The 24,878-nt window shown below is 49.2% G+C and overlaps 10 protein-coding genes across 10 annotated transcripts; 5 read left to right on the forward strand and 5 right to left on the reverse strand.

The window, feature by feature from the left end:
- Positions 1-227: 227 nt before the first annotated feature.
- On the reverse strand, positions 228-1,502 carry N7471_008862 (UDP-glucose:hexose-1-phosphate uridylyltransferase; the record flags this gene model as incomplete). The annotated part of the gene is made up of 3 exons (XM_057281581.1): positions 228-1,099; positions 1,157-1,341; positions 1,405-1,502. The coding sequence occupies 3 exons, from the start codon at positions 1,500-1,502 to the stop codon at positions 228-230; spliced, it is 1,155 nt and encodes a 384-aa protein (XP_057135841.1).
- Positions 1,503-2,120: 618 nt separating this feature from the next.
- N7471_008863 (uncharacterized protein) lies at positions 2,121-3,429 on the forward strand. The gene is made up of 3 exons (XM_057281582.1): positions 2,121-2,286; positions 2,336-3,182; positions 3,229-3,429. The coding sequence occupies exons 1-3, from the start codon at positions 2,239-2,241 to the stop codon at positions 3,342-3,344; spliced, it is 1,011 nt and encodes a 336-aa protein (XP_057135842.1). The 5' UTR covers positions 2,121-2,238; the 3' UTR covers positions 3,345-3,429.
- Positions 3,430-3,969: 540 nt separating this feature from the next.
- Positions 3,970-5,796, forward strand: N7471_008864 (MFS transporter; the record flags this gene model as incomplete). Its single annotated transcript, XM_057281583.1, has 1 exon — positions 3,970-5,796. The coding sequence occupies one exon, from the start codon at positions 3,970-3,972 to the stop codon at positions 5,794-5,796; it is 1,827 nt and encodes a 608-aa protein (XP_057135843.1).
- A 313-nt stretch (positions 5,797-6,109) lies between these two features.
- Positions 6,110-7,067, forward strand: N7471_008865 (putative DSBA family oxidoreductase; the record flags this gene model as incomplete). Its single annotated transcript, XM_057281584.1, has 6 exons — positions 6,110-6,143; positions 6,210-6,288; positions 6,340-6,380; positions 6,449-6,576; positions 6,629-6,945; positions 6,995-7,067. The coding sequence occupies 6 exons, from the start codon at positions 6,110-6,112 to the stop codon at positions 7,065-7,067; spliced, it is 672 nt and encodes a 223-aa protein (XP_057135844.1).
- Positions 7,068-7,436: 369 nt separating this feature from the next.
- Positions 7,437-8,445, forward strand: N7471_008866 (NAD(P)-dependent oxidoreductase; the record flags this gene model as incomplete). The annotated part of the gene is made up of 2 exons (XM_057281585.1): positions 7,437-7,487; positions 7,546-8,445. 2 exons carry the CDS (start codon positions 7,437-7,439, stop codon positions 8,443-8,445), a joined length of 951 nt encoding a protein of 316 aa, XP_057135845.1.
- A 238-nt stretch (positions 8,446-8,683) lies between these two features.
- N7471_008867 (sugar porter family MFS transporter) lies at positions 8,684-10,494 on the reverse strand (the record flags this gene model as incomplete). The annotated part of the gene is made up of 3 exons (XM_057281586.1): positions 8,684-10,045; positions 10,106-10,221; positions 10,281-10,494. The coding sequence occupies 3 exons, from the start codon at positions 10,492-10,494 to the stop codon at positions 8,684-8,686; spliced, it is 1,692 nt and encodes a 563-aa protein (XP_057135846.1).
- Positions 10,495-13,349: 2,855 nt separating this feature from the next.
- Positions 13,350-16,138, reverse strand: N7471_008868 (putative GTPase NOG1). Its single transcript, XM_057281587.1, has 5 exons — positions 15,994-16,138; positions 15,807-15,915; positions 15,594-15,695; positions 13,849-15,536; positions 13,350-13,780 (listed from the first exon to the last, which is right to left on the reverse strand). Exons 1-5 carry the CDS (start codon positions 16,012-16,014, stop codon positions 13,739-13,741), a joined length of 1,962 nt encoding a protein of 653 aa, XP_057135847.1. The 5' UTR covers positions 16,015-16,138; the 3' UTR covers positions 13,350-13,738.
- Positions 16,139-16,282: 144 nt separating this feature from the next.
- Positions 16,283-17,662, reverse strand: N7471_008869 (polyamine acetyltransferase). Its single transcript, XM_057281588.1, has 3 exons — positions 17,224-17,662; positions 16,679-17,131; positions 16,283-16,629 (listed from the first exon to the last, which is right to left on the reverse strand). The coding sequence occupies exons 1-3, from the start codon at positions 17,614-17,616 to the stop codon at positions 16,594-16,596; spliced, it is 882 nt and encodes a 293-aa protein (XP_057135848.1). The 5' UTR covers positions 17,617-17,662; the 3' UTR covers positions 16,283-16,593.
- A 1,465-nt stretch (positions 17,663-19,127) lies between these two features.
- Positions 19,128-21,394, forward strand: arg2 (acetyl-CoA:L-glutamate N-acetyltransferase; the record flags this gene model as incomplete). The annotated part of the gene is made up of 3 exons (XM_057281589.1): positions 19,128-19,181; positions 19,240-19,386; positions 19,448-21,394. 3 exons carry the CDS (start codon positions 19,128-19,130, stop codon positions 21,392-21,394), a joined length of 2,148 nt encoding a protein of 715 aa, XP_057135849.1.
- Positions 21,395-22,448: 1,054 nt separating this feature from the next.
- Positions 22,449-23,658, reverse strand: N7471_008871 (uncharacterized protein; the record flags this gene model as incomplete). Its single annotated transcript, XM_057281590.1, has 4 exons — positions 22,449-22,633; positions 22,688-22,780; positions 22,876-23,423; positions 23,468-23,658. 4 exons carry the CDS (start codon positions 23,656-23,658, stop codon positions 22,449-22,451), a joined length of 1,017 nt encoding a protein of 338 aa, XP_057135850.1.
- Positions 23,659-24,878: the final 1,220 nt, after the last annotated feature.

Here is a 24,878-nt window from a genome sequence, read left to right on the forward strand (position 1 = left end):
AGAGTGTATGGTTTTGGGTCAATGCAGTGCAACACATGGAACTGATAGCCATGGACGAATTTAGCATTGCATGGTGGACCACAACTATGTACAACTCATGCTTCGACACAAAAGCTTTTGCGGGGGAAATAATATATATGCATATAGGAGGAAATATCTTCAACTCTGGTATAACCCCGTCCAGATTTCATCACTTTCTTTTCTTTTTCTTTTAATTCCGAGACACTTCATGAATCGATCTTCTTCCTGTACAACTCACCACCGCAAGCCCGCAGCTTAGCAGCAGCTTGCTCAGGGGTGATATCACGTTGAGGCTCCGCCATAAGCTCATAACCAACCAGGAACTTGCGCACCGTAGCGCTTCGCAGCAATGGCGGATAGAAATGCAAGTGCAAGTAGGAAGCCTCAATCTCCTCCTCGGTACCATCAAGCGGAGCCTGGTGGATACCCATACTGTAAGGGAAGTGCGTCTCGAAGAGATTATCATAGCGACGGGTAGTCTCGGCGATCGCCTCAGCAAGGAGCATCTTATCGGCCTCGGACAAATCCACTAGTGCGCGCTTGTGCGTACGGCTGACAATCATCGTCTCAAACGGCCACGTCGCCCACCACGGACAGACAACCAGGAACGCCTCGTTCTCAAACACAACGCGCTCTTGCTTGCGGCTCTCCAGTGCGGCATAGTCCTCCAGTAGGTGGCTGCCGCCGTGCTTCTGGCGGTACTTGGTCAGCTGTTCCATTTCGGCGGCGGGCTCTTCGGGCATTGAGCTGGTTGTCCAGACCTGCCCGTGCGGGTGCGGGTTCGAACACCCCATCGCCGCGCCCTTGTTCTCGAAGATCTGCATGTACCGGTACTGCTCCTTTGGCTTGGTGGCGCTTGTTGAGGAGGAGGTGGGCTGCAGCGTTGTTGCGGGTGCGTTCTTCACTAGCGGCGAGGTCGGGGACAGGTGTGCCGTGTAGATCTCTGTCCAGGCGTCGATCACGGGCACGATCTCGCGAGGCGCCAGGTCGGCGAGGGTGAGGTTGTGCGCAGATGAGAAGGTGAGCACGTAGCACTTGCCAGTTACGGGTTCGGCCTTGAGGAACCGCGATTCGAGTTCTGTGGTATTGTGAGCTTGGTTCGTGTGGTGCAGATGCGCTGGGCTGTTGGAAGTACCATCCTGGTTTGAGGGCTCATAAGCCGCTTGTTCTTCCTTCACTGCGCTGTAGTCATTCACAAATACAAAAGTGCTCTCATAATTGGGGTTGGTATCGCCCTGGGCGCGCTCGTTCCCAGGACAGAGGTAGCATTTGGGGTCGTAGTTAGGCAGGGTGGTCTTGGAGGGACTCTCCTGCGCCCCTCTAGATTGTTGTATGATTAGCTGATTTGTTGCGCAATGTCGTTTTACGGACAACGATACTCACTGCCAGGGACGCTTGGTTCGGTGGGGAGAGACCAAGATGGATGAGCCACGGAGGGGGTTGTATCTCCGGTGGGAGATGTCGTCGAGTACGTTTTCCATGGCTATAGATTGGAATGATCAGGGAATACGTAGGGAGAGAGAGGAAGAAAGGTAAAAAGAGAGAGAAATCCCCGAAATTAGTTCAAAGGGGTCGGGGTTGGACTTCTAGTGGGGAGGCGGGGTCTCCGGAGTAGGAATGTGCCAGGTTACAGCTGTTAAGCGAGGCCAAGTGTTATGTATAGGATGCTACAGACGGATCTGGCCAAATGTGGTAATATAGTAACGCAAAGTTGAAGAAACAATATACATTGGCATATAACGTCTTGGCATCATCTCCGTCTTTCTCTCGGTGAGCCGTACAGGAATCGGGATCCCGCAGTTTTCTGGGGAAACAGGCACGTTCGGGGGGACTGTTTGACCTGAATTCAGCCGAAAGAGGCAATTTAGTGCCGCAACTAACCAGTCAAAACTACATTTCCCCGGTTGTTGTCCCACATGGTGGACAAGGTGGGCTGGCAGTGGACGGGCAGTGGACTGGTGGTGGACTGGACTGGCAGTGTGAACAGACCAAAAAGCCGAAAAAGGAAATTTATGCCCGCCTTCTTGGATATGACGTCACTTATCGCTTATCGTCCTCCGTGACATACCCATCTGTTGTACGTCGATGACCTAGATCAACAGCAACAGTACAACTCACATAGACCTCTTGTCTCTTGTGTGTTGTATTCATTGACTCTTATGGTATACTAACCAGAATCAATGGTCTTTCTTCCCAGGTCGCATCTCAATTAACACCATGAACCCCTCCAACCCCACGGTGACCTTGGACTCGTTACCCAATGAGGTATGCTCACAGAGTATACTACGGGCTATGTCGCTAAAGCTATCTCTAGGTATTCGTCCAGATCTTATCTGACTTCCCAACCCGAGCACTTCTCCCGCTCACGTCAGTCAACCACCGATTCCACGCCCTAGTCCTAAGAATCCTCCACTACCGCCTACTTCTCAACACACCACTCAAGGAATACAAATTATTGCTAGAATGCTTCCACCCTAGCTCAAAGCTCACCGAGCCACACGTCTTCTGCAAATACCTCGGTACAGATGGACTGAGCGAGCGTCATGATGGCGCGGGTTCGTTATATGAGAATGTCGATACCGCCCACCAGCTTGGTAGAGTAACGGGGCTATATTCGCGCTTCCGTCCAGAAGTAAGCAAGGACAAAGAAGAAGAAGGAGATCGAAGCATAAATGGCTCCGGTTTCGGTATCTTGCCAGGTAGGATGCTTCTGTTGTCGGGTGTAGTGGGATTCGTACGGGCTGACATAAATGGGAGTCGAGGGGGCAAGGGAGATGATGCAGTGATACGTGAAGTTACTTTAGACGGATATGAGAATTTCTCACAGTTATGTGTGGTGGCCAATCTAGTGCAAGTCAAGCCGGGAACATCGTTGCTGTTGAGTGCATCGACTATAGAGGATGGGTTTGTTCGGTTATGGAGGGAGTGGTTGCGTCGTCAAAGTGAAAGGACGAAGAAGACTACTGAGATTGACTGGGAAGAGGGGTCCGAAAAAGCGCGGATGTCTTCTGACGACGATATACTGTGGGTGGATATGGGCAAGACCGTTGGGTTGAAAGTTCGCGTGCGGCCAAAGGCATGGGATCCGTCTTTGCCAGTGCTCATACACCAGGATGATCAGAATGAAGACTCCTGGGTTGGGTATGAGGTTATTTTGCAAGGTGAGTCGCTCCTCCTGTGGAGAGAATCCCATATTGACTTCGATAGAACTCCACATCCGCTCCACACGTTTGCTGCTGGCTGTCGAGCAGTCAAAGGAAGAGCAGAAAATGCATCAAACCAACGCAATGGTGATTGGGGCAGCCTCAATCTTAGTATCTTGAGTCCGAGTGGATATTTTTGGTATTTGGCAGTATATAAGACAATTGTATATGGTAAATATTTATCCGGGTGCATATACAATATGGGCAACTCAAGAGTATCTCATCTGTTACTATATTTGGTGGGTTGGCCCTCAGAGCCACTAGTAGGCAGTGGTTTCGAATCAAAATGGGGGAAAAGATTAAATTATTGCGGAGAACTTGAAATTTATACATGTATGAGTGGAATTACTAACTAACTAGTTAACTAACTACATATGTACATAGGTAGTATTTATGTATAGTATGTATAGTCTGCCAAGCCATCGAAGCCTTCGGGAAGCCGTACAAATGGAGTTCGGGCCGAAATTTGGGCGAGTCAGATTCCTCCGGGACTTAGATTGGACTCCACTGAAAATTTGTGCAAGAGGGGCATGCATGCATGTAATTGCCGAGATATATACATTTTACGTCAATGGTTTAGATACGCCGAGGCTGCTTTCGGTTGTTATATTAGAGGGGGCCATTTCTTTTTTTCCCCTCTTTTGTCTCGTTCAATATCTTGTTGTTTTGGCCACCATATCCTCCTTCAATATATATACAACACCACTTCCCGTTATTATATAGCTCCTGGCCTGAACCCAGCAAGATGACCGTTCCCACCGACGAGGGTGAGACCATGCAGCCTTCCAAAATCCCTTTCTGGCGCCTGATTTTCGACCAAAAGGTTGTCACTGAGGAAGTCATGCAATTCCCATACACAGGCTCAGGCACTGAAGACGATCCATACGCCGTGGTATGGATACCTGCCGACCCGCGCAACCCCATGAACTTCCACCCAATCAGGAAGTGGTCTATTACACTCCTAGTATCATTCGTTACTCTGGCGGTGTCATTAGTCTCATCCGCATTCTCAGGCGGAATGCGCCAGATCATGGAGGACTTTGATGCTTCCCAGGAAATCGTCATTCTAGGTGTATCGCTCTTCGTCCTCGGATTCGCTATTGGGCCCTTGATCTGGGCACCCCTTAGTGAGATCTTCGGCCGGAGACATATCTTCACCATCTCTTTCATGTTCCTCACTGTGTTCAATGCTGGCGCGGCGGGTGCAAAGAACATCGAGACACTCATCATCTTGCGTTTCCTGGCGGGTTCCTTTGGATCTTCGCCATTTGGAAATGGAGGCGGCACTATTGCGGACATGTTTCCAGCTTCTCAGCGTGGTATCGCCATTAGTCTTTTTGCTGCTGCACCCTTCCTAGGACCAACACTAGGTCCTGTTATTGGAGGATTTCTAGCTGCCGCTGCCGGCTGGAGGTGGGTGGAGGGACTACTTGCTGCATTCTCAGGTGTGTTCTGGCTATGTATCATATTCTTGTTACCAGAGACATATGCACCTGTCCTCCTGCGCCGTCGCGCAGAAAAGATGTCTGCCTTAACTGGCAAAGTGTATCGCAGTCAGTTTGATATCGACCGTGGCCCCGCTCCTATGGGCAAGACGCTGAAAACTGCGCTTTCCCGCCCGTGGATCCTGCTCTTTTGTGAGCCAATTGTGCTACTTTTCTCTATATATATGGCAATCATCTACGGCACGCTCTACATGCTCTTCGCCGCCTACCCAATCGTCTTTCAGGAAGTCCGCGGCTGGAGCGAAGGCATCGGCGGTCTCGCCTTCCTCGGCATCCTCGTGGGTATGGTGATGGCCGTGGTATACACCTTCCCCGAGAACTTCCGCTACGCCAAAAAATGTAGCCAGACCACCGACAGACTCGCCCCCGAGCTGAGACTACCCCCAAGCATGGTCGGCGGCATAGCACTACCAATCGGCTTATTCTGGTTCGCCTGGACCAACTCGCCTAACATCCACTGGATGGCTTCAGTCGCAGCAGGAGCGCCTTTCGGTTTCGGCATGGTCCTCGTCTTCCTTAGCGTGTTCAACTACCTCATTGATTCATACACGATCTTCTCTGCCTCCGTGCTAGCTGCAAATTCCGCGCTCCGCTCACTGTTCGGCATGGCCTTCCCGCTTTTCACAACCTATATGTACCATAACCTGGGCATTCACTGGGCCTCGTCCATTCCGGCCTTTTTGGCGCTTGCGTGCGTGCCCTTCCCGTTCATCTTCTACAAGTACGGCGCGCGCATCAGACAGCGCTGTACATACGCTTCTGAGGCGGATGCCTTTATGCGCCGCCTTGCTGAGAGGAACCAGGCGGCCCACCGTGAAGAGCCTGATTCAGAGAAGGATGAGAAGACACACTCGGGGACTCGGGTATCTGATGATGCTGACTCGAGTGATTCCGATACCTTGTCTACTGTTCCGTCTCGCGGTACGATCGCGCGTTATGCATCCCGCGCGTCTCGGAAATCTGGTCGGTCTTTGCATCGTGTTGCGACTGCGACGCAATATGAGGAGAACCCTTACGACTTGGATCTAGTCAATACTCGACAGTCGGCTATTAGCCGCAAGGATTGAGTGGAGGCGTGAGATTCTGTACATTATCCATATACTACATACCCCAATTTTAATGTATTTACCAAATCATATTGATTTTCAACTTTCTTTTTTTCCAAATAAAATCTAATCCAAAACTCGATAACTAATAGATGACAATTTGGGCAGAAATTAAAATGATCACCTCATCATCGTCGCGGGGCCTCGGTCCCATCTCCACCTCGGCCCCCAACCTCCACGCTATAATCAACTTATCTTCGCTGGTTCAACTAACCTGACTGGTAATACGGAGTACTGAAATCAAATATAATCTCATCGACCATAATTTCTCGTCATGCCTGGCAAGATTGATGCCTACGTTGACTGTGGTATGCAAGCCTTCAGCTCCACCCCTTGGACCGTTGGATTTCATTCGCTAATTGCCGCCTTGTCAGTGTCGCCATACTCATACTATGCGACGCTTTACCTACGAAAAAACCGCAAAGCTCTAGAGTCACATGGGATTGAGGTTGAGTACGCACATCCCTGGTTGTTACATGGGATGTATGTGTGTTAATAGAACAGATTTCACCCGGTCTTCTTAGGCGGGATTAATGTTGGTTCAGGTATACATCCAAATATCATTCGGGATTTTGGTATCAATTAATATCAGGGTTGCTGACACTTTGAACAGGAAATAAACCCCCTTGGACACTTCCCGCCAAAGCAGTGTACTCCAAATTCGACTCGCAGCGAGCATGTAAATACTTTGGAGTCCCGCAGACCCAAACACCAGAGTTCTTCCCAATCCTCTCAATCATGGTATCATCCCTCTCTATATCTTCGAAATGTTCCTCCGTCACTAACCAACCAGCCCCAACGATGCATGATTTACATCAAAAGCCACTTCCCACGCGAGAAGTACGAAACAACCTTCCTGTCGCTGTGGGAGTGGATGTTTTACAAAAACATCGACATCAGCAAGCCAGAGAAGTTAGCTGAGCTCTTCCAAAGCAACGGGTACTCCGACTCGCAAGTCAGGGAGATCCTGGCAGCGGCATCAACCCCGGAACTCAAACACGCTTTGACGGCAAATACGCAGATTGCCCTTGATCAGGGAGCCTATGGCGCGCCCTGGTTTTGGGTACGGAATGCCGAGGGCAAGGAGGAGCCGTTTTTCGGTAGTGATCGGTAGGTTGTGTATGATCTCTGTGCGATGAACGGATGCTGATTGTTATAGGTTTGCATTTATGTGGATGTATCTCGGGTTGCCGTTTCAGGATGTTACGATTGTTGAGAAGTCAAAGCTTTAGGTTGGATAGGATGTTTTTTTTATTATCAGATTGGATCGAGCTTTTCTGGCCAAAGCAGCTCTTGGTCATCACCAATCACTTAAGCCCATGGTGATATGCAGATGCCAAGAAACTGATTTCCAGGACCCAATTAAATGTTTTTGCATGTCACAACTGAACCTCGAAAAGTTAATGCAGTTTCGAAGTCAAAAGATGTCGAAGAAGCATACCAGTAGAGTATAACAATATACAACTACATACATACTTATGGCCGCAACCGGATAAGATCTGAACCGTTTTACCCCACCCCCCACACTCATAAAGTCCCGATACTTCCCCGAACACTCTTACAGTCTTACAGTCTTCTGCATACACCATCTTTACTAAACAATGATGACAGGACCTCGAGTTGCATGGATAGGTCTCGGCAACATCGGCCGTGTAAGTCAACACCCGCTGCCCTCCAACCAAAGAAACCTCATCTAACCCGTTCTCCCAGGGCATGAGCCAAAACATCGCCCAGAAAGGTCCCCAAACTGGCCCCCTCCTCCTCTACAATCGCACAATTGCACGAGCAATAGCCCACGCCTCGGAACTCACGAACGCCAAAGCCGTAACAACCCTCACTGAAGCAGTAAATCAATCCGACCTGATCTTTACCTGTGTCGGCGACGACACCGCCCTCGACTCAATAGTCACCGCAATCCTATCGGATCCCGCAATCTCACAAGACTTGTCTAACAAGACCTTCATTGACTGCTCGACCGTGCACCCGGATACATCCCGACGAACCGAAGCAGCCTTCAACGAGCGGGGAGCAGGTTTCGTCGCGTGCCCTGTCTTCGGGGCACCAAATATGGCCGATGCGGGGCAACTTATTGTCGTCCCGGCCGGGAAGCGTGCATCAATCGAGAAAGTGCGACCGTTTTTCGACGGTGTCGTGTCTAAGAAGACAATTGATCTTTCATCTGGAAGTGGAGGTGATATAGATGTTGGGCGGGCGTCCACACTGAAAGTGCTGGGTAACACATTCATTCTTAATACTGTTGGTGTTCTTGCTGAGTCGCTTGTTGCCGCTGAGGCGTCTGGGCTTGGGGTTGGGCCATTGCAAGAATGGCTTGGGCTGTTTGCGCCAGGGCCATTTGCTAATTATGCGGAGAGGATGGTGGGCGGGGATTATTGTACCCGGGAGGAACCGCTTTTTGCAGTTGACCTTGCTAGGAAGGATTTGGGACATGCTTATGGGATTGCGAAAGAGGGAGGACTGCGGATGAAGAATGTCGAGGTTATGGATGGGCTTCTGGGGGTTGTTAAGGAGGTTAAGGGGGCCAAGGGAGATGTTGCTGCTGTTTATGGGGCGGTTAGAAAGGGAGCCGGGATGGAATTTGGGAATCAATGAGGTTACGATATGTGGGGAAAGACGTTTGATCTGATCTGATTTGATTTGAATCAATTTGATAAAAAAAAGTTGCTAAAACAAGCCTTGCTTGTAGCTATTAAATCATGGTCTCCCCTAGGGATATGGTGGAGACTCAGCTGATCAAGGGAGTAGAGTTAATTATGAACACAGAATTTTTGTTAAAAGCCAGCCATAAAAGCGAGGCGCGATACACGCTATCCTTTCAGCCATCATCGCATTACTCCTCGCGAATCTCCTGAGACTCGTCGTGGTGCTGGTGCTCACTAGTGCCAGCCTCACCCTCCTTGCGGCCTCCAGAAGGTCCGTGCAGGTCGGCAACGATGCCCTCGGGGGGAACCCAGCCAGCGGACTTCCAGGGCTTGACTTGGAGGACGTACATGGTGTCGACCTCCTCGAGGGTCCGGCCCTGGGTCTCGTTGACGAAGAAGAAGACAACGAGAATGGCGAGGAAGCAGCAGGCGGCGAAGACGTAGCCGTAACGGAAGTCAATGGTGTTGGAGATGAAGGGGGTGAAGAAGGAGATCAAGAAGTTCCAGGTCCAGTTGGCAGCGGTAGCAACACCCATGCAGACAGCACGGTACTTGAAAGGGTACATCTCACCACAGATAGCCCAGACGATAGGACCCCAGGTGGTAGCGAAGCCGACAATGAAGAAGCAGGTGAAGACAATCATGGCAACACCGGCAGGGTGCGAGGAGGGGTTGTTGTTCAGGATCTCGTGGCCGACGGAGGCCCAGATCATGAAGCAGACAAACATCCAAGCGGCACCGTACATCAGACACTTGCGGCGACCATAGTGCTCGACGATGTACAGACCGGGCATGGTCATACCGAAGTTGACAGCACCGAGGATGATGGAGGTGACGTAAGAGTTGCTCAGACCGATACCCTGGAAAATACTGGTTCCGTAGTAGAAGATGAAGTTGGCACCAGTCAACTGTTGTAGAGACTGCAGAGCAACGCCGAGCAAGATACGGTGCAACATGCGGGGACCGGTGAAGACCTCTTGCCAGGGAGCATCGCCGTGGGCGAGCTCCTCCTCAAGCTTCTGCTTCATATCGGCCATCTCCTGGGCAACGACACGGTGGTTGTGGGGGACACCGTAGAGCTTGCACATGACATCGCGGGCCTCTTCGGTACGACCGTGGCGGTAGGCGAAACGAGGAGACTCAGGCAAGAAGAGGGTACCGATACCAAGAATCAGGGGCCAGGCGAAGCCAATGCCCATGGTGATGCGCCACGAGGCGGCATTCTTGAGGGTCTCAGTGCCGAAGTTGACAATGTAGGAGATGAAGATACCGAAGGCGACGAACAGCTGGAAAGCACTGACCATAGCACCACGGACCTGGCGAGGGGCAGACTCGGACTGGTACATGGGGACGACGCTGGAAAGCGCGCCGACACCCAGACCAGCAACCCAACGGCCGAGAGCAATTTGGTACCATTTGTCGGTGGTGGCAATCTGCACAATGATACCGACGATGTGGAGGAGGGCCCAGAAGGAGATGGAGAACTTGCGGCCAATGCGGTCCGCAATGGGGGCAGCCACCAGGGCACCAATCATAGTTCCGATAGAGAGCTAGTATAGAGTTTAGTAATGGGTATGACTTGCAGGAATCCAAAAACATCTCCAACGTACCAGGCCGACAATCAGACCGTTGCGAACGTTACTGAAAGCATATTCTCCGGTGGCGGCATTATACTCAGCGAAGCGCTGTTTGAAATCGATCATGGTAGTGAAACCCGAGATTTGACCTGAAGTTCGGCTATTATTAGCGTTGCATCCATAGTGGCGAGGACTGTGTGACACTTACCAGTAGAGTATCCGAAAATGAAACCACCCATGGAGACACACAGACCGAGGATGAAAGACCGCCAGGTCAGGTACTTGACAGGACTATCATCGAGAGTGAGGTTATCCTTCTCAGCAGTAGTCGAGTCAGCACGAGCAGGAGTTGCGGCCTGGGAGGAGAACTGAGATTCAGCCTTCCCAGGCTTGATCTTATCCATAAAGGTAGAGACACCCATAATGAACAGATCCAACAAAAATAAATACGTAAGAAGTTGGAAAGGAGAAAAAAGGGGGGGGGAAGAGAAAGGGAGAGGGCGAACTAAATAGTCCCTTGGGAAGTCTCGGGGGTGGCTCTTTCCCTTGGGGTACCGTGGATACTCCGTACTATGTAGACAGGTACTCAACAAAAAAACGGGGGCCCGGATCTTACTCTGTACTGTCCCACGTTTTTTTTATTAGAGATGGGGTGAAATCGGGGTGAAATCGGGGTTCTAGCGTTGTAAATTTCACTCCATGGGCAAAAAAAAGTCTGTTTTGGTCTTTTTCAATCTCTAGCGCCATGTACTCCGTGTTTGGGTTCCTCTTTTCTTTTTGGTGGAGAAGGTGGAGGACGGGGGAATGTTAGGGTACTTGGAATGCACGTGAGCTGAAAATGTATGTCTTCATGTAGATATTTGTACACTTTATTGCAAAATGAATCATTGAATTCAGGATACAAACTTCATAGTCAGAAGCTATACAATGGATGGATGAACTATACAATGTATAACACCTGTAGTAAACAGTAAACATGTGAGTATAAAAAATAACTGATCACCCGACCTTCTTACTACCTTCTAGAAACATACGGGATTCAGTTAGATATCTGGGTCCTCGGTGCAAATGCACGAATGAGAATGTGGTGCCTGGGCCAAGTGATAGATATGGATACGTAACAGTGACCATGACACTTCTGGTTCTGGTTCCTGGCTACAATGTAGAATGTAAGAATTAAATTACTCATGTCTATTAAAGTGACGTATATGGCCAGGTGATCTCCTGCACATCGGGTCCTGGGGCCGCGTTTATAGAGGTACCAGAGTATGAATAGATTGAAAACTGTGCAGGCATGACAATTTACCCTATAGAATATAGACGGAAACGAAAGGCAACTGAAACCGGGTGGATTCCCTAAGAAAGAAGGTGACAACCAGAAAAAGAAAAACAAAAAAAAACAAAAAAAAGTATTAATACCAAGAGAGAGTGGGTCATAATGCGTGGGCGCTACTCTCTACCCGGTCATAGGGGCGCTGATCATAGTTAAAATTAAGAGCTGAAGAGCATCTGATTGCAGTTTATAGCTACATCAAGAACACCAAAGGAAAAAGAAGCTCTGAGCACAGAGGGAGAGAGTCCCATTTATATCTTTGAACAAATTCCAGTGAGTTGAAACGTGCTGATAAGAAACAACCTAAGTTGGACATGGAAAAGAGCGTAGACCCACTACCGGTGAGGATTTGGTCGACTCCCGCGCAGAGATTTCCGATATGTTGATTTTGGGCTCCACTTTTTCTCAATCGGCACACCGAATGTGCCTTCTATCCCGAGCCGATTCCAATCCCGAGTCGGGATAGCTGCCGACCATGGCCGAAAGCACACATGTACTTTCTACAATAATAATTATGTATAATATATATAAGGATTGAAACTTTATAAATTCTTTATGGATATTCACGAATACATACTCATGAATACTTAACTCGAGCAAGATTCCGTTTCCCTGTTGCCTTTTGGTATGTTCGGCATGTCTTTCTCGGCATCCCTTGTTCGGCCTAGACCCATAATAAAAAGTAGGGAAAAAAACTCTGACTTGCAAGTGCTAATATTAATCATACCACTAAAAGAGTGAAAACAGTGAAAACTCTGTGGATACCCTAAACCTCCTCTGGTTAGCGACCCTTATTAGCATTAACTCCGTATGCCCGTGTGGGTTGATTTTTTCATGCAACCCTAGATTGGACTGGTTTTCTCGGGCAAGGCCGGCAGGCTTTGTGTATGCTGTACGGAGTACGTGGTACAATGAATATAAAGTGTAACCATTCCGAGGTTTTTGTGTCCCAAAAAACAGCACATCATCTTTAATGAGTTATGTGCTTGACGTTGTTTGATTTAAGAATGTAGGGCAATAGTTTAGAGGTTAACTGAAAATATTAGATCTTCACTCCCTCCAATCTACTCCGTACATAGACATCTAAACTAATCTTCTAAAGCCAACGTGGCCCTATAGACACAATGACGTCTAGAGTATTATGTATGTACTTATGTACAAGCATGCCAGACAACCAAAATAAGCAACCCTGCCTCCCTCCATGAAATGTAACTATCCCATTGCACAGGTGGCAATGCTTGTCTCCAATCTGACTTTTTGTCAGGAAGGGTCCAGCTAGGAAAATCGCGCTTTACTCTTGTTTAGCACATGACTGATGCCGTCATTCCTTTGTATGCCGGTGCTCGGTTAGTAGCCGACATCTGGAGGTGGGCTGTCCCACCTCCATAATAGGCATTGTTACTGGGATCTGCCCTGTTCTACCATGATTCTGTCAGTGTACTTAGGATTTATGGTTCGAGTAATGCTTAGAATACACTATTAGATGATAAACCTAAATTTAGTCGAGCTACCATACTGTCTATACTCAGAAGATGGGAGCCCATGTATATATCAACCCTCTAATAAGCACTATGTTTGTTGCATTAAAGTTTGATTCATCTGTGCCACCTTCGGTGCTACTAGTATCGTACTTTTCTCGGGATATCTACCTCTCCTTCCATCACACATCACATGGGTATCAGTTGAGTATTTCCTTTTTTCAAGTTGTGCTACTTAAATTCCGGGCTACCCTCAAACTCATAAAGAATCATATGATTGGCGAACATTGCTATTTACTATCAGCCCACTGGTCAGTGCACTCCATCCAAACACCTAGTGACCAATGCACCCCCGATGGGCGTAACCGCCTGCTCTACGTAATCAGCTACGCACAGGTGAGACTATCACAAGGGTCCACCTGTGTCTACCCACCAGGGCATGATCTTAAGGTTACAACCTGGGGCATACATAAGTACGAGAAAGGCTGATTAATAATGAAGACCCAAAAGACATCCCCAGGACTGGAGTCTCCTGGATGTTGTACCAAATAAAACCAAAGATCATCTGTATTGGCGGTATATGCAAGATCATCATGTCTAGAACTTTTCCGTCCTATTGACCAGAACAAACTCCCACAAATCATTACTGTGTCAAATAAACATAGAAATCATCCACAGTAAACAGTCGTGGAAACCAAAAATGCGCGTCAAATGAACATTTGGACGAGGAAACTCGGAGGGGGAAAAAAATTGAAACATAAAAACGCCCAACACCATTTTGCACCCGGTATCGAAACCAATGGACAATGATTAAGAATGGGTCTCGTTTCAGCCGCATCGACATCAGCGGGGCTTCTAACGACGATCCGTCTTGCCCATACCACGCTTTCCGGCGAACTGGAGAGAAAAGAGTTAGCAAATAATACCGAGAAAAAGGATAATGTAAGAAGAAAAAAAAAACATACCAACCACTTGTCGAGAGAGGCGGGTGTGTGACGATCAGCCTCACCAGCACGAGCCATACGGTTCATCTTCTTCTGGCCCAGCTTAGCCATACGCTCAGCCTTATCGCGGTTGCTGAAGGTGGTGACACCATCGTGACGACGATCAGTCGCCGGTGTGCTGCGGGCACGGCTCTTAGCGCGAGCAAGGGCCTTGTGTGGGTTGTCGTCGACGTCCATAGCGTCGGGGTCGGCAGTGGGCTCACGGATAGTAGTACGGCCGCGAGGCTGGTTGGCGGCACGGGCACGAGAACCAGCGGCACCATTGTCGTAGCCAGCGGAGTCCAGACCCCTGGTCATCTCGGACAGCTTCTTGGACTTGGCACTGCGGGGGATGGCGGCGCGGTTCTTGAGCGACTTGCGCATCTTGGCTTCGTTGCGCATCAGCACGCGCTTCTCGCGGATGAGATCGGCCTTCAAGCGGTTGTCGGCGTCTTCGACGTCCTCCACGCTCTCGTCGGACTCGTAATAGCCATCTGCCTCGAGCTTCTCTTCTTCCTCCTCAAGGGCGGCGAGCTTGGTCTCGATATCCGGATCCACAAAGTCGTAGATGTTCTTGCCCTTCCACACCTCGGGGATCTTGTCATGGTTCCACTCCTCGTTGCCAAGGGTGTAGTCGCGCTGCATGTCGAAGTTGTAGACACCGGCACCGCCGTTCTCCTCTTCGATATCGCGCTCCAGTCTCCGGCGGTCGGGGTCGTTCTTGTCGTACTTCTTGAGGTCCTTGACGGCTTCGGGAATGAAGGTCTCGCGCAGACCGCCCATGGGCTGAGCGACGTGGATACGGGACAAAACGTCGCCGAGACGGCTGCCGGGGGTGGCAGCGCTGGAGCCAGACTTGAGCTTCTGGGAGACTCGCTCAGCGAGGAGCTTGTCACAGGCGGCGTTCTTGACGGCAGTCACACCTTCGGTGGTGGTGCAGGAAGCCTGCAGCATCTCGACATCCTCTGCCTTGAGGATCTCCTGCAGTTGCTCCTGGTACTCAGGCTCCAGGTCCTCAGGACGGCGCACATCAATCTTGTTAACGACAATGAACACAATCTTGTTGGCGAACAAGGGCTTGATGCTGTGGAAAAGTTTGATCTGATCGCCGACGGAGTATCCACACTGCTCGGAAAGATCCATGAAGTAGAGGATAGCGGACCGCAAGTGAGCAACAGCGGTGATCGATTGCATTTCAATGGTGTTCATCTCCTCCAGAGGGTGGTCCAGAATTCCGGGGGTATCAATGGCCTGGAAACGGAGGTATTTGTAATCGAAATGGCCGACGAACAAACTCTTAGTAGTGAAAGCGTAGGGCTGAACATCAACGTCTGCGCGGGTGATATTGCGCAGGAAGCTTGACTTTCCGACGTTAGGGTATCCACAGATCAGGAGAGTACGAGTGTTGGGGTCGATCGAGGGCAGACGACCCAAGTGCTGGCGGACCTGCTCCAGGTAGACGAGGGGGTCCTTCAGGCGGCGGGTGATGGTTGCCATGCGACCGAGAGCAGCGCGCTTGAGCTGCTTGCACTGGAACAGAGACTGCGCATACTTGATGAGACGGACGTAATCGCGAGAGACGGTTTCAATCAGGTGCTTGGCGGTCGAGACTTGACCAAGGGCGATACGGAAGTGGTCGGCATCATAAAGAGTGTTCATCAAATCCTTGTCTGGTGGATATTAGACCCCACCCGAACAGCCATAATCGCCATAGGAGTAAAACTTACGGAAAGGATGGATATCCTGCAGACGAGGGAATCCATCGAGGATGTGCTGGAACTTTTCACCGAAAGTCTCCTGGGTATATTTGACCTTTCTGGTGTAGAACCCTGATGGAAAAAAAATTCGATCAGCGATTGTGCTTTATCGATAACCGCCGATAACTTTTTTTTTCCATTTTGGCCGCCATGTCGGATCAGACAAAATGATTGGGAGCATACCTCTAATACGGCTGATCTTGAAACCAGCACGAATCTGTGTGGGAAGCTGTCTCTGAGTGCGACTCAGGACAATATCCAGGAATTCCTGGTGTGTCGGCACAGGCGCAATCTACCAAGCGGTCAAAAACACATCAGCAATCTCCTCAGTCAAATCTGGCGCAAAAGGGCAGTCGGCAAATTCACTCACATCCTTCCACGTCGTCTTCATGATGGGCACAAGTCAGGAGTCAAATAAGGAATGACTCTTGAAGTAATGCCGTGAGTGAATGGGTGTTGATAGAGTGGGTTTTTCTCCACGAAAAAATTGTTGGCAGTCCGTTTTTTCTGCCGGGCGGAGGACAAATGCGGGGACCACGATTGGACGAACCGTGATATAGGCGAGTCACGTGATATATTATGGAACAAAAGGATCGAAAACTCCAAGCTCGAGAATTTATATATATATGGCATGTTTGTATATTGATATCTATCTCTGTCCATAATTCAACGTCATGCTCATATACATTGCATTGTCGTCAACTATGGTACACAAGTCTTTTTGTGACCGTTTCGGGAAGCCCAAGCCGTTTCTGCCCAGATTCATAAAAGTAATCCCACCACCCGAAGAAACTCCATTGCTTTTCTCTTGAAAGCCCGTCTAGGATAAACCCTTGAGATGAGACAAAAACGTGGATGTGCGTAATAAAAGACATGTTGAAACTGTCAAGTGGTTTAACATGCCCCAAGCCGAAAAGATGCAGGAAAAAAAGAAAAAGGAAATTAAAAGAAAACCGGTCCGAAAAACTTCTTACTCCTCAAGAGGCTCGGGGCCAAACTCCAGGATCTAGTTGGGGTCAGCATATATTTGCTGAGGGGTCAAAAAGAGAACATACCATATCTACCCAACCACCACCACCGAACTGGCACTTGCTAGGGCCATGGGACTCGAAGCCAAAGGACTCGTAGAAGGGGATCAGGTGATCGTGAACAATGATCGCGATGCGATCAGCAATCTGGGCCTCTCTGATACGGTGGATATATGACTTCATCAGTGTGCTTCCGACCTGCTTGCCCTGGTGCTGTGGGTCCACAGCAAGCGAATGAATGGCAATAGTGCTACCACCTTCTTCGTGACCAACGGCCTGTCCGTCCTCGACGGACCAACGCTCGTTTTTCCAGTTGGCCGGAAGCCGCATCGACCGGTCTGTCACAAGGGGGTCTGAAGTGCGAGTGGCAATGATGTGTCCAACGAGCGTTGGGCGGGGTTTTGGTTCTCCTTCTGCGAGCAAAGGAAGAGTGAAGAGGCCCAGACTAAGCTCGGGGCATCTGGTGAGACGGTAAATGAACTATGAAAGTGTTAGCAATGAAGTCTCCATCCGAAGTCGATTGTTGGTGCTCTATTGTAATTGGATCTTTAACAGAATCCGGGTAGCCATACCTTATCGTGAGAGCAACGCTCCTGCTCGGGGAAAGCTTCCTCTACTTTCACACAATCTTCCACATTAGATGCGGAGAGCAATTGGACGAAAGGATGCAGCTCATCCAGCTTTGTGCGGTTGTGGGAGGGTGGGCGGCGGAACCAGTATGGGAAATCGTTTGCGTCGTCATCCTGATCAACCGCAGCATAGTCCTCATCCACCTCGTCCTCATCCTCGTCCTCGTCATCATCGAGCGGAAACCCATTGGCTAGTTGGATGCCAGCACGGCTCATGATACGAGACAGATCGCTGTTGGGATTTCCGAGAGACAAGTCGTCCGCATTGGACAAGGGCCTCAGCCCGTTGTCCTGGCCCGACATAGAATCGGAGAGGTATTCACTCTGATCGGACATAGTGAAGGATTGAGAAATGGACCGGGGTATCGAGGGTCAGAGCGGTTGGGATCGAAATTTTTGAGGGTGAGACCAGGCTAGGGTGCCACGATCAATTGGAGTGCAGGGGGGGTACCCGGCTTGGTGGCGTAGACGAGGGATGTTAATCTAGAACGGTGGGGATTAATCTCATGCAAGTGATTGGGACCATATAGTTGAACAGAGCCAATAGTAAATTGAAATTGACATCTGTTGTTCCTAGTGATTATAGGGAATCAAAAGTGATTTCGAGCAACCTTTGGCAGATGTTGGCAATTCATAAGAATTTGCGACGCTTTGTGCAAGGAGGGGTGTTGCGACCGGGATTGGATTGAAGGGGGAAGGAGCAAGCGCACTTACTTGATTGAATATTTGACAATATTGACAATATTTGATAAATCCTTGGGTTGATAGACGTGTTTCAAATAAGTATTCTTTTGATAGACGTGGAGGAAGGAACTTTTGCAGTGGCGGGGGAGTTTAGCCGATAAAGTACAGGAACTTATCAGTACCCCATTCTAGCATGGGTCTCTTATAGATTACAATGTATCCATCGGTACTGTTACATTTTGCCCTAAAGCGGTCTACGTTTTTTTATATAAGGGCTACTGGGTTCTAGAACTCTTAAAAGACCCTGACGATGTAATTTGTACTATACTTCCCTTTAGAGTAGGTGAGGAAGAGCTTGAAAGCGGTTGATTCAAGACTAGGATTGATAGTAATTTAGAAATTTCATGGTGTACTACATACATCATAGTAGTAGCATCATCGACAAATCGTGCCAAGCCAATGGACACCTCCATCTAAGAGCTACTTAAATCCATGGATGTAAGTATATCTTCACGATGAGCACTCTAGTAGCGGGGATGATTCCCATAGGTTGCATTTCTTTTACTTTACATTCTTATTATTCTTGTCACTATGACTATGTATGGAGTAGTATGAAATAAATAAAAGAAACATTTCGAGTGTTTCTTTTTTTTTTTTGTTCTCTTTGTATCTTATGGTATGCTTGAAAAGACCCAAAGAAGAAGGGTTTACGCTGTATATCTCAGGTTTGCTATTTATAACCATGCAGGTACCTACATAGGTACATATGGTTGATTACAACATATATATAACTATATCGATTAACGTGTGGGTTTTCCTATATCTTGGCCCTAGCTGCATTTAGCACACAGTGTATTCCCGTTAATTCCTGGTTCATATCCTTGTACTCTGTACTCTACTCTGTACAGAAGAGAGACAATAATGTATAGCCCTTTGGACATCTTAAATGGCTCTCTTTAAATGGCTCTCTTATCAATCTCGGTATCCACAGGCGGTGAGCTATACCCGAGGATGCGTCATATTATTTTCTTTTTCCATTTTGTTTGATCTTGATTCATTGTTCTCTTTCCTCCTTGTATATGCTCTGTTGATTCGTGGGATTTGCTTATCCGAGGCTCTTTGGCGTCAACTGCTGGGGAGCAATTGATCCCAAAATATACACCATGACCTCCCGAACGTTGAACTGGTCTCGAACGGCCAAATCCTCATTGGTCAACGTAATTAAACCGGATTTACCCCGCCAATGCTGAGCATCCATTGACTAGAAATTTGCAGCAACATCTCGTTCGTCCTACTGACCCCATTGCGGCGCGATCGGCACAGGCGCGGAATGTCCGAGCCCAGCAAATCGCCGAGTTCTCGGGCAGCAGCGAAAGCCAAGATCGCCTCGGCCACCGCGCAAAGGAGAAATTGCTTGATCGGGTAGGTGGCAGATCACTTTTTCTTTCTGAGTCATATGCTAACGGCTGCGTGTTCGGCCTAGGAATTCTTTCTCAGCCTCCTGAACTCCGCATCGACTAAGCGTGAAGCTAAGTCGTACCTAGCTCGGCTAAAGGCCAGCCCCGCCAAATCGAGCCAAGAATCTACCGAGTCACCGAAGGAATCCATATCAGCATCTCTGCCTTCCGGTGTCAATTTGGGCTCGTTCTACGGTGCTTCCAGGGCGGTGTACGACAGTCCTGTCTTCCGGCAAGATACAACTCCCGCTCCGCGCGCGCAGGATATACCCGAAAGGCTGCACTTGGCCCTGATCAAAATCGCCACGCCACAATTGCTCGATGATTTCGTGATTAATGGAGTGGCTAAGACCTTGTCGCAGCTCGTCCGCCTGGGCATGGCATGCTGCGTGGTTGTCGATCCCGGAAAGATGGACGGCCCTGCCGGGCGACAAACAGCCATTGAGCAGGCAAATCGGATATCGGCGGCAGTTGATGAGCAGCCGGACTCAAAATCCTTTAGACTAGACTCGGTGTTATCTATATCTGAGCGGGGGTCTGGTCCACCCACGGTGCTATCTCGAAAAGTGCTCTTGAGCGCCCTGAGGGATGGCCATGTGGTACTTGTTCCGCCGATCGCCTATACGGAGGAAAACCCACGAGCTGTCACAGTTTCAGCTAACGATGCGGCCCTTGCACTGACGAAAGAATTTGCGGGGTTGTCATTAAATCCAGACCCGGACGAAGATCCAGCAGTCACTGTCGAGAGAATCAGTACTCTACAAAGGGAGGTCTCACTGGACCGTGTCATTGTTCTCGATGCGCTTGGAGGCATCCCGGCTTTCAAAGGCCCTCAATCATCACACGTTTTCATCAACATGGAGCAAGAGTTTGATCAAATTAAGGATGAGCTTTTCCAGGCACGAAACTCTGTCTCTGGAAACAATGATTCCTTAAAACAGGTATCCACCGAAGCCACTTATCCCATCTTGGAAAGCAATCCGGTCTCAAAATTTGTCAATCGTGAGCTTGTCTCACCTGGGCAACCTACCGCGTCCGTCCAGTCACCCGGTGCCAAGGTGATGGAGGAGGTGCTAGATGGCCATTTAGAGAATCTCCGATTAGCCCAACAAGCATTAGCCATGCTACCATCAGCATCTTCAGGCATCATCACCTCCCCACAAGAAGTTTCTTATTCAGCCCGTTCACCACAAGAGGCTGCTTCAGACCTGTCAGCGGTTGGAACCCGTCGGCAGCGCAACCCATTGATCCACCACCTCCTCACCGACAAGCCTCTACTATCATCCTCTCTACCCCCAGGTCGACGTGGTACTTCCAATGGCGGCGGATCCAGTTTATTTAGTTCGATTACCTCCCACACGACCTTCGTCAAACGTGGAATGCCTCTCACAATTCTCCCAAACCCCTACACAAAACCCTGGACAGCCCAGATCCAACCACGACTGGGACTGAACGACCCTTCCATCGACCTCCCCCGCCTCGTCACCCTAATCGAAGACTCCTTTGACCGCAAACTCGACGTCCAAAACTACCTCGACCGAGTGAACAGCCGTATTGCCGGTGTCATCGTCGCCGGTGAGTACGAAGGCGGCGCAATTCTGACATGGGAAACGCCGCCAGGCGTACCAGACGACGGAAGCGAAGCCAGTGCCGCCCGCATGGTGCCCTATCTGGATAAATTCGCCGTGCTCAAGCGCAGCCAAGGCGCGGGCGGTGTTGCGGACGTTGTGTTCAACGCGATGGTGCGCACATGTTTCCCCGATGGAGTCTGCTGGCGTAGTCGCATAGACAACCCGGTTAATAAATGGTACTTTGAGCGGTCTTCGGGTACCTGGAAACTGGCAGATAGCAACTGGGCTATGTTCTGGACGACACCCGGGCTGGTGGAGGATACTCAGCGCTTCCAGGATTATGAGGCTGTGTGTCGGTCCATTCAGCCTAGTTGGGCTGATAAGAAAAGTGTTATCGACTGAATATCCTTTGGTGCTGCTCGGAATATGGGTATTAGTTCACCGTCCAACGTCCCAACTGGGTTTTCCTTTTGATTCAGGAATAGGGATATCCCCTTTAAACTTAGGACATATTCAGCTCATTTTGAATAGGGACTTGACTGTGAAATACCCCTTTCTTCCCTTTACAGTAATTGTTGAACAGTCGACAGCACTGGACCTCAACCCACTAGATCCATAATCCGTCGAGCTTCGGTTTTTGATGGTAGAATACTAGCTCAAGGAGAAGGACATCGGCTCTTTTGTCCAAAACAGCTCTCATTCTCCAAGCCTTCTCCTTCTCAAACAGCGTTTAGTTGGGACATGACTACATTTAGATTATGAGCCTACTAAATAATTTGCAGAATGTCGACAGTTATTGGGTTGCTAGGTATTCTGGGGTTCAGAGTGAAGTTCTCGATAGTCATATGCTGTAATCTCTGATCCTATAGCAAAGTGGAAGGGCCTCGGTTTTGTATCTCCCCTTGACCTTTTATATACATACGAAGAACTAACTAGTGCTTCTTTCATTTAGAGACTGGTTGAGATGTCACCCGAAAAAATATCTGTGAAATAAAAGAGCCACATCTTAACCCCTAGCTTTGAGCACCCGCTCCCCCAAATCGACAATCGACTGACTGCCACAATCTCCAACACCCCAACCTCCACACTTACCTCCTTTGACAGCCAGTTGCGAATCTCAGTAGCCACAAGGGAGTCAACGCCATAACCCGAAGGGGCCATCTCGCTATCGATCTCTGTGGCGGATATGGTTAGCAAGTTGGACAATTTCTCAATGGTGCCTTACACCACTATTTGGAGTGTCTTTTCCGGGTCGGCTTTGTCTAGTGCCCCTTTGATCGACAACTTTACAGGGTCAGAATTATTATTCTCGCTACCCCCAGAGCTACCAAGGCGCCAGAGATGGGTGAATAGCGGATATGATAGGAAGGCAGGCTCTGGTAAGTTGCCTGCAAGGAACTGTTCACGAATACAAAGCCCAACCACAGTCTGTGGGCAGGCATCTGGGTTCTGCGTATTACAATGATTCTAGCAAAGCATGGAACTCGTCCTGCGGAACGGCTTGGTTCCCGAATGCCGCTCGGAGGGGTGCTGTGGATAGATTGTCCGTTCGTTCCGCAATGACACCGATATCAAGCATATGGCCTAGGTCAAGTGAGGTTCCACTGAGGTCCCGAGATCGACGGTAGTGAGCCAGGGCGTCTTGGAACTTGTTACCTACGTTGTAGTTGCCCTAGCCACGGTTGCCGATAATACCACCGCATGAAGAAGGGAGGGTGGAAAAGTCGAGATCATTTGGAAGCACCTCGTGGAGGTTCCACGATCCGCGTGCCTTGGACCTGACGCTAGCTTCGAAGACGGTCGATGTCATAGTTTCAAAGGTAGAATCCTGGGAAGAAATATAATCAGTAAGCCTCTCCTAAGTTTAGAGCATGGAAACATACTATCAATGTCATCGCGCCTTGAATGCAAACCCGGATAGGGGACATTTTTCGGCATCAGGTTTGATCGCTTGATACAAGGCAACCGAGTCACCAACGTCAACCCGAAGGACCTGCGCATCACATCCGGCGTCTTCAATTCATTGAGCAGAAGCTGCGCATCTGCATTGGAGCCACCGGATCTTGAGAGAAACAGGAAGTATTTTGCCCCACGAGAGGCCATCCACCGTGCTGCACTCCGACCGAGACCGCCAAGACCACCGCTGAGCAGATATGTCGCATCTTCTTGGAATTGATGTGGCAGAGGGCTCCATGGAAGAGCCTCGACAACAGCATCATCGTCAATAGTCAAGACCACCTTGCCGCCGTGTCTACCAGACTGGAGCTGACGGAACGCCGTTTCCAATTGGGAGTACTTGAACGTTGTGAACAGAGACGTTGGTCGGAAGACACCAAGTTGCCAGAGTTCCATAGCCCCTTGGAGGAGATTATAGGTCCAAGCGGGGTCATGTTGTAGGATGGTGTTGAGGTCACAGGCGGCAAAGGTCACACTATGGAGAAAGGGTGCCATATCAAGCCGTCCGTTCGTTATAACGTCGCGTTTACCAATCTCGATAAACCGATCACATGGGCCATGCATTCAAAGGTGGCCCGAAGAGCCTCGCCTGCCAAAGAGTTCAAAACGACATCCACCCCACGGTGATTGGTCTGTTGCATAATGGCCTGCGCGAAAGCAAGGTCGCGGCTGTAGAAGATGTTCTCCTCAAGCACACCGTACTCGAGCATAATTTTCTTCTTGGATACCGAAGAAACGGTTGCAAAGACCCGAGCACCGATGTGGTTGGCGAGCAGGATCAGAGCTGCCTGCCCTACGCCGCCTGCTGCCGCACAGATTAAAATCGACTCCCCTTTTTCAAACGGGCGACCTCAACCAGACAGTGGAATACTGTGGCATAGACAATTGGGAACCCTGCAGCATGTTGAAGGCTCATTGTACAATAATATGGCCAAAAATAACACGAGAACGGTAGTGAGAGGAGGGAGATTATGTACGTTCGAAGCTAGCCTCCTTACCCTTTTCTGACTAGGCTTAGGTGGTAACTAATGTCAAAGCGCCCCCCGTCTAAGTGTCAATGTCGGTCATCTCATTGATGCCTCCATTTGTTTGCAGACTGAGCCTGTCTTTGTTTGACAGCCTTTGTTTGTCAGGGTATAAATCCCCTGCTTTAGATAGATGGAATAGATCATGATTCCTCTTCTTCTCTCTCCCCAGTGCTAGCTTGTAGTCTCAACACTAAGTTTTACCATATGATCGGCCTACGCACTGGGGTAAAGAGGAGTACTTTCTCCTCTTTCGGTGTGGATCCAACTAGACCCTATCTCCCTAGTTCGCCCGAACCTAGGATATTCGTGTCTCTCTAGGGCTCATAGGACATATAGTTAGTTACACAACCTCTTGTGGTGTGATACTCGATAAGCCTCTTAGTATAGGGTAAAGTTTCAATAGTTCTAGTCCGCTGGAACTCCGTACAGAAATGAGACTACTATTTGCAAGTATTTAGAATTGTCCACGGTAGCAAAGTTTGTATAGCGAAAACACAAAAAAAGTACGATGATAACATCTAAGAGATTTTCAGGGTTATTTAATACGCAATATCTCTTACCAACAAGAGGGACATTGCGGAATCTATTCCCTCACTAATATCAACTATACTCGATAGACCTTTTTGGGCTTTAATATAAGTCGCTAAATAAAGACATAGGGGATAATTCAGAGGTCTTATATAACCTAGTTAGCTGTATCGGGACCGGTCCTTCAGGAATTGGTTTTTAGGGCAACTAGAGATATTACGGCATAACCAGTATCAGAATCTTTGAAGCAGTCCTGACACCGAAGACCTGATGGGCCAATAGCTATCCTGGTGTGTTTGGCGTGTTATATTCTTAGCCCTAAAGCCCTCCTAAATGTCAATCTAGGTGCATGCGATATTCTAGGCCCGCTATAT

This window comes from Penicillium samsonianum, assembly GCF_028829775.1.
Source record: "Penicillium samsonianum strain IBT 33392 chromosome Unknown utg000004l_segment0_segment0, whole genome shotgun sequence".
NCBI lineage: Eukaryota > Fungi > Ascomycota > Eurotiomycetes > Eurotiales > Aspergillaceae > Penicillium > Penicillium samsonianum.

Excerpts from the sequence above, each read along its gene's own strand:
- N7471_008868 (XM_057281587.1), bottom strand. The coding sequence starts at position 16,014 with ATGAAGACGACGTGGAAGGAT. Across the intron at positions 15,537-15,593 it reads GCAGGATATCCATCCTTTCC|ACAAGGATTTGATGAACACT; the intron begins GTAAGTTTTACT and ends AATATCCACCAG. Across the intron at positions 13,781-13,848 it reads CCTCTCTCGACAAGTGGTTG|TTCGCCGGAAAGCGTGGTAT; the intron begins GTATGTTTTTTT and ends TTTTCTCTCCAG.
- N7471_008863 (XM_057281582.1), top strand. The coding sequence starts at position 2,239 with ATGAACCCCTCCAACCCCACGGTGACCTTGGACTCGTTACCCAATGAG. Across the intron at positions 2,287-2,335 it reads TGGACTCGTTACCCAATGAG|GTATTCGTCCAGATCTTATC; the intron begins GTATGCTCACAG and ends AGCTATCTCTAG. Across the intron at positions 3,183-3,228 it reads GTATGAGGTTATTTTGCAAG|AACTCCACATCCGCTCCACA; the intron begins GTGAGTCGCTCC and ends TGACTTCGATAG.
- N7471_008869 (XM_057281588.1), bottom strand. The coding sequence starts at position 17,616 with ATGTCCGATCAGAGTGAATACCTCTCCGATTCTATGTCGGGCCAGGAC. Across the intron at positions 17,132-17,223 it reads AGCGTTGCTCTCACGATAAG|TTCATTTACCGTCTCACCAG; the intron begins GTATGGCTACCC and ends ACACTTTCATAG. Across the intron at positions 16,630-16,678 it reads GTGGTGGTTGGGTAGATATG|ATCCTGGAGTTTGGCCCCGA; the intron begins GTATGTTCTCTT and ends GACCCCAACTAG.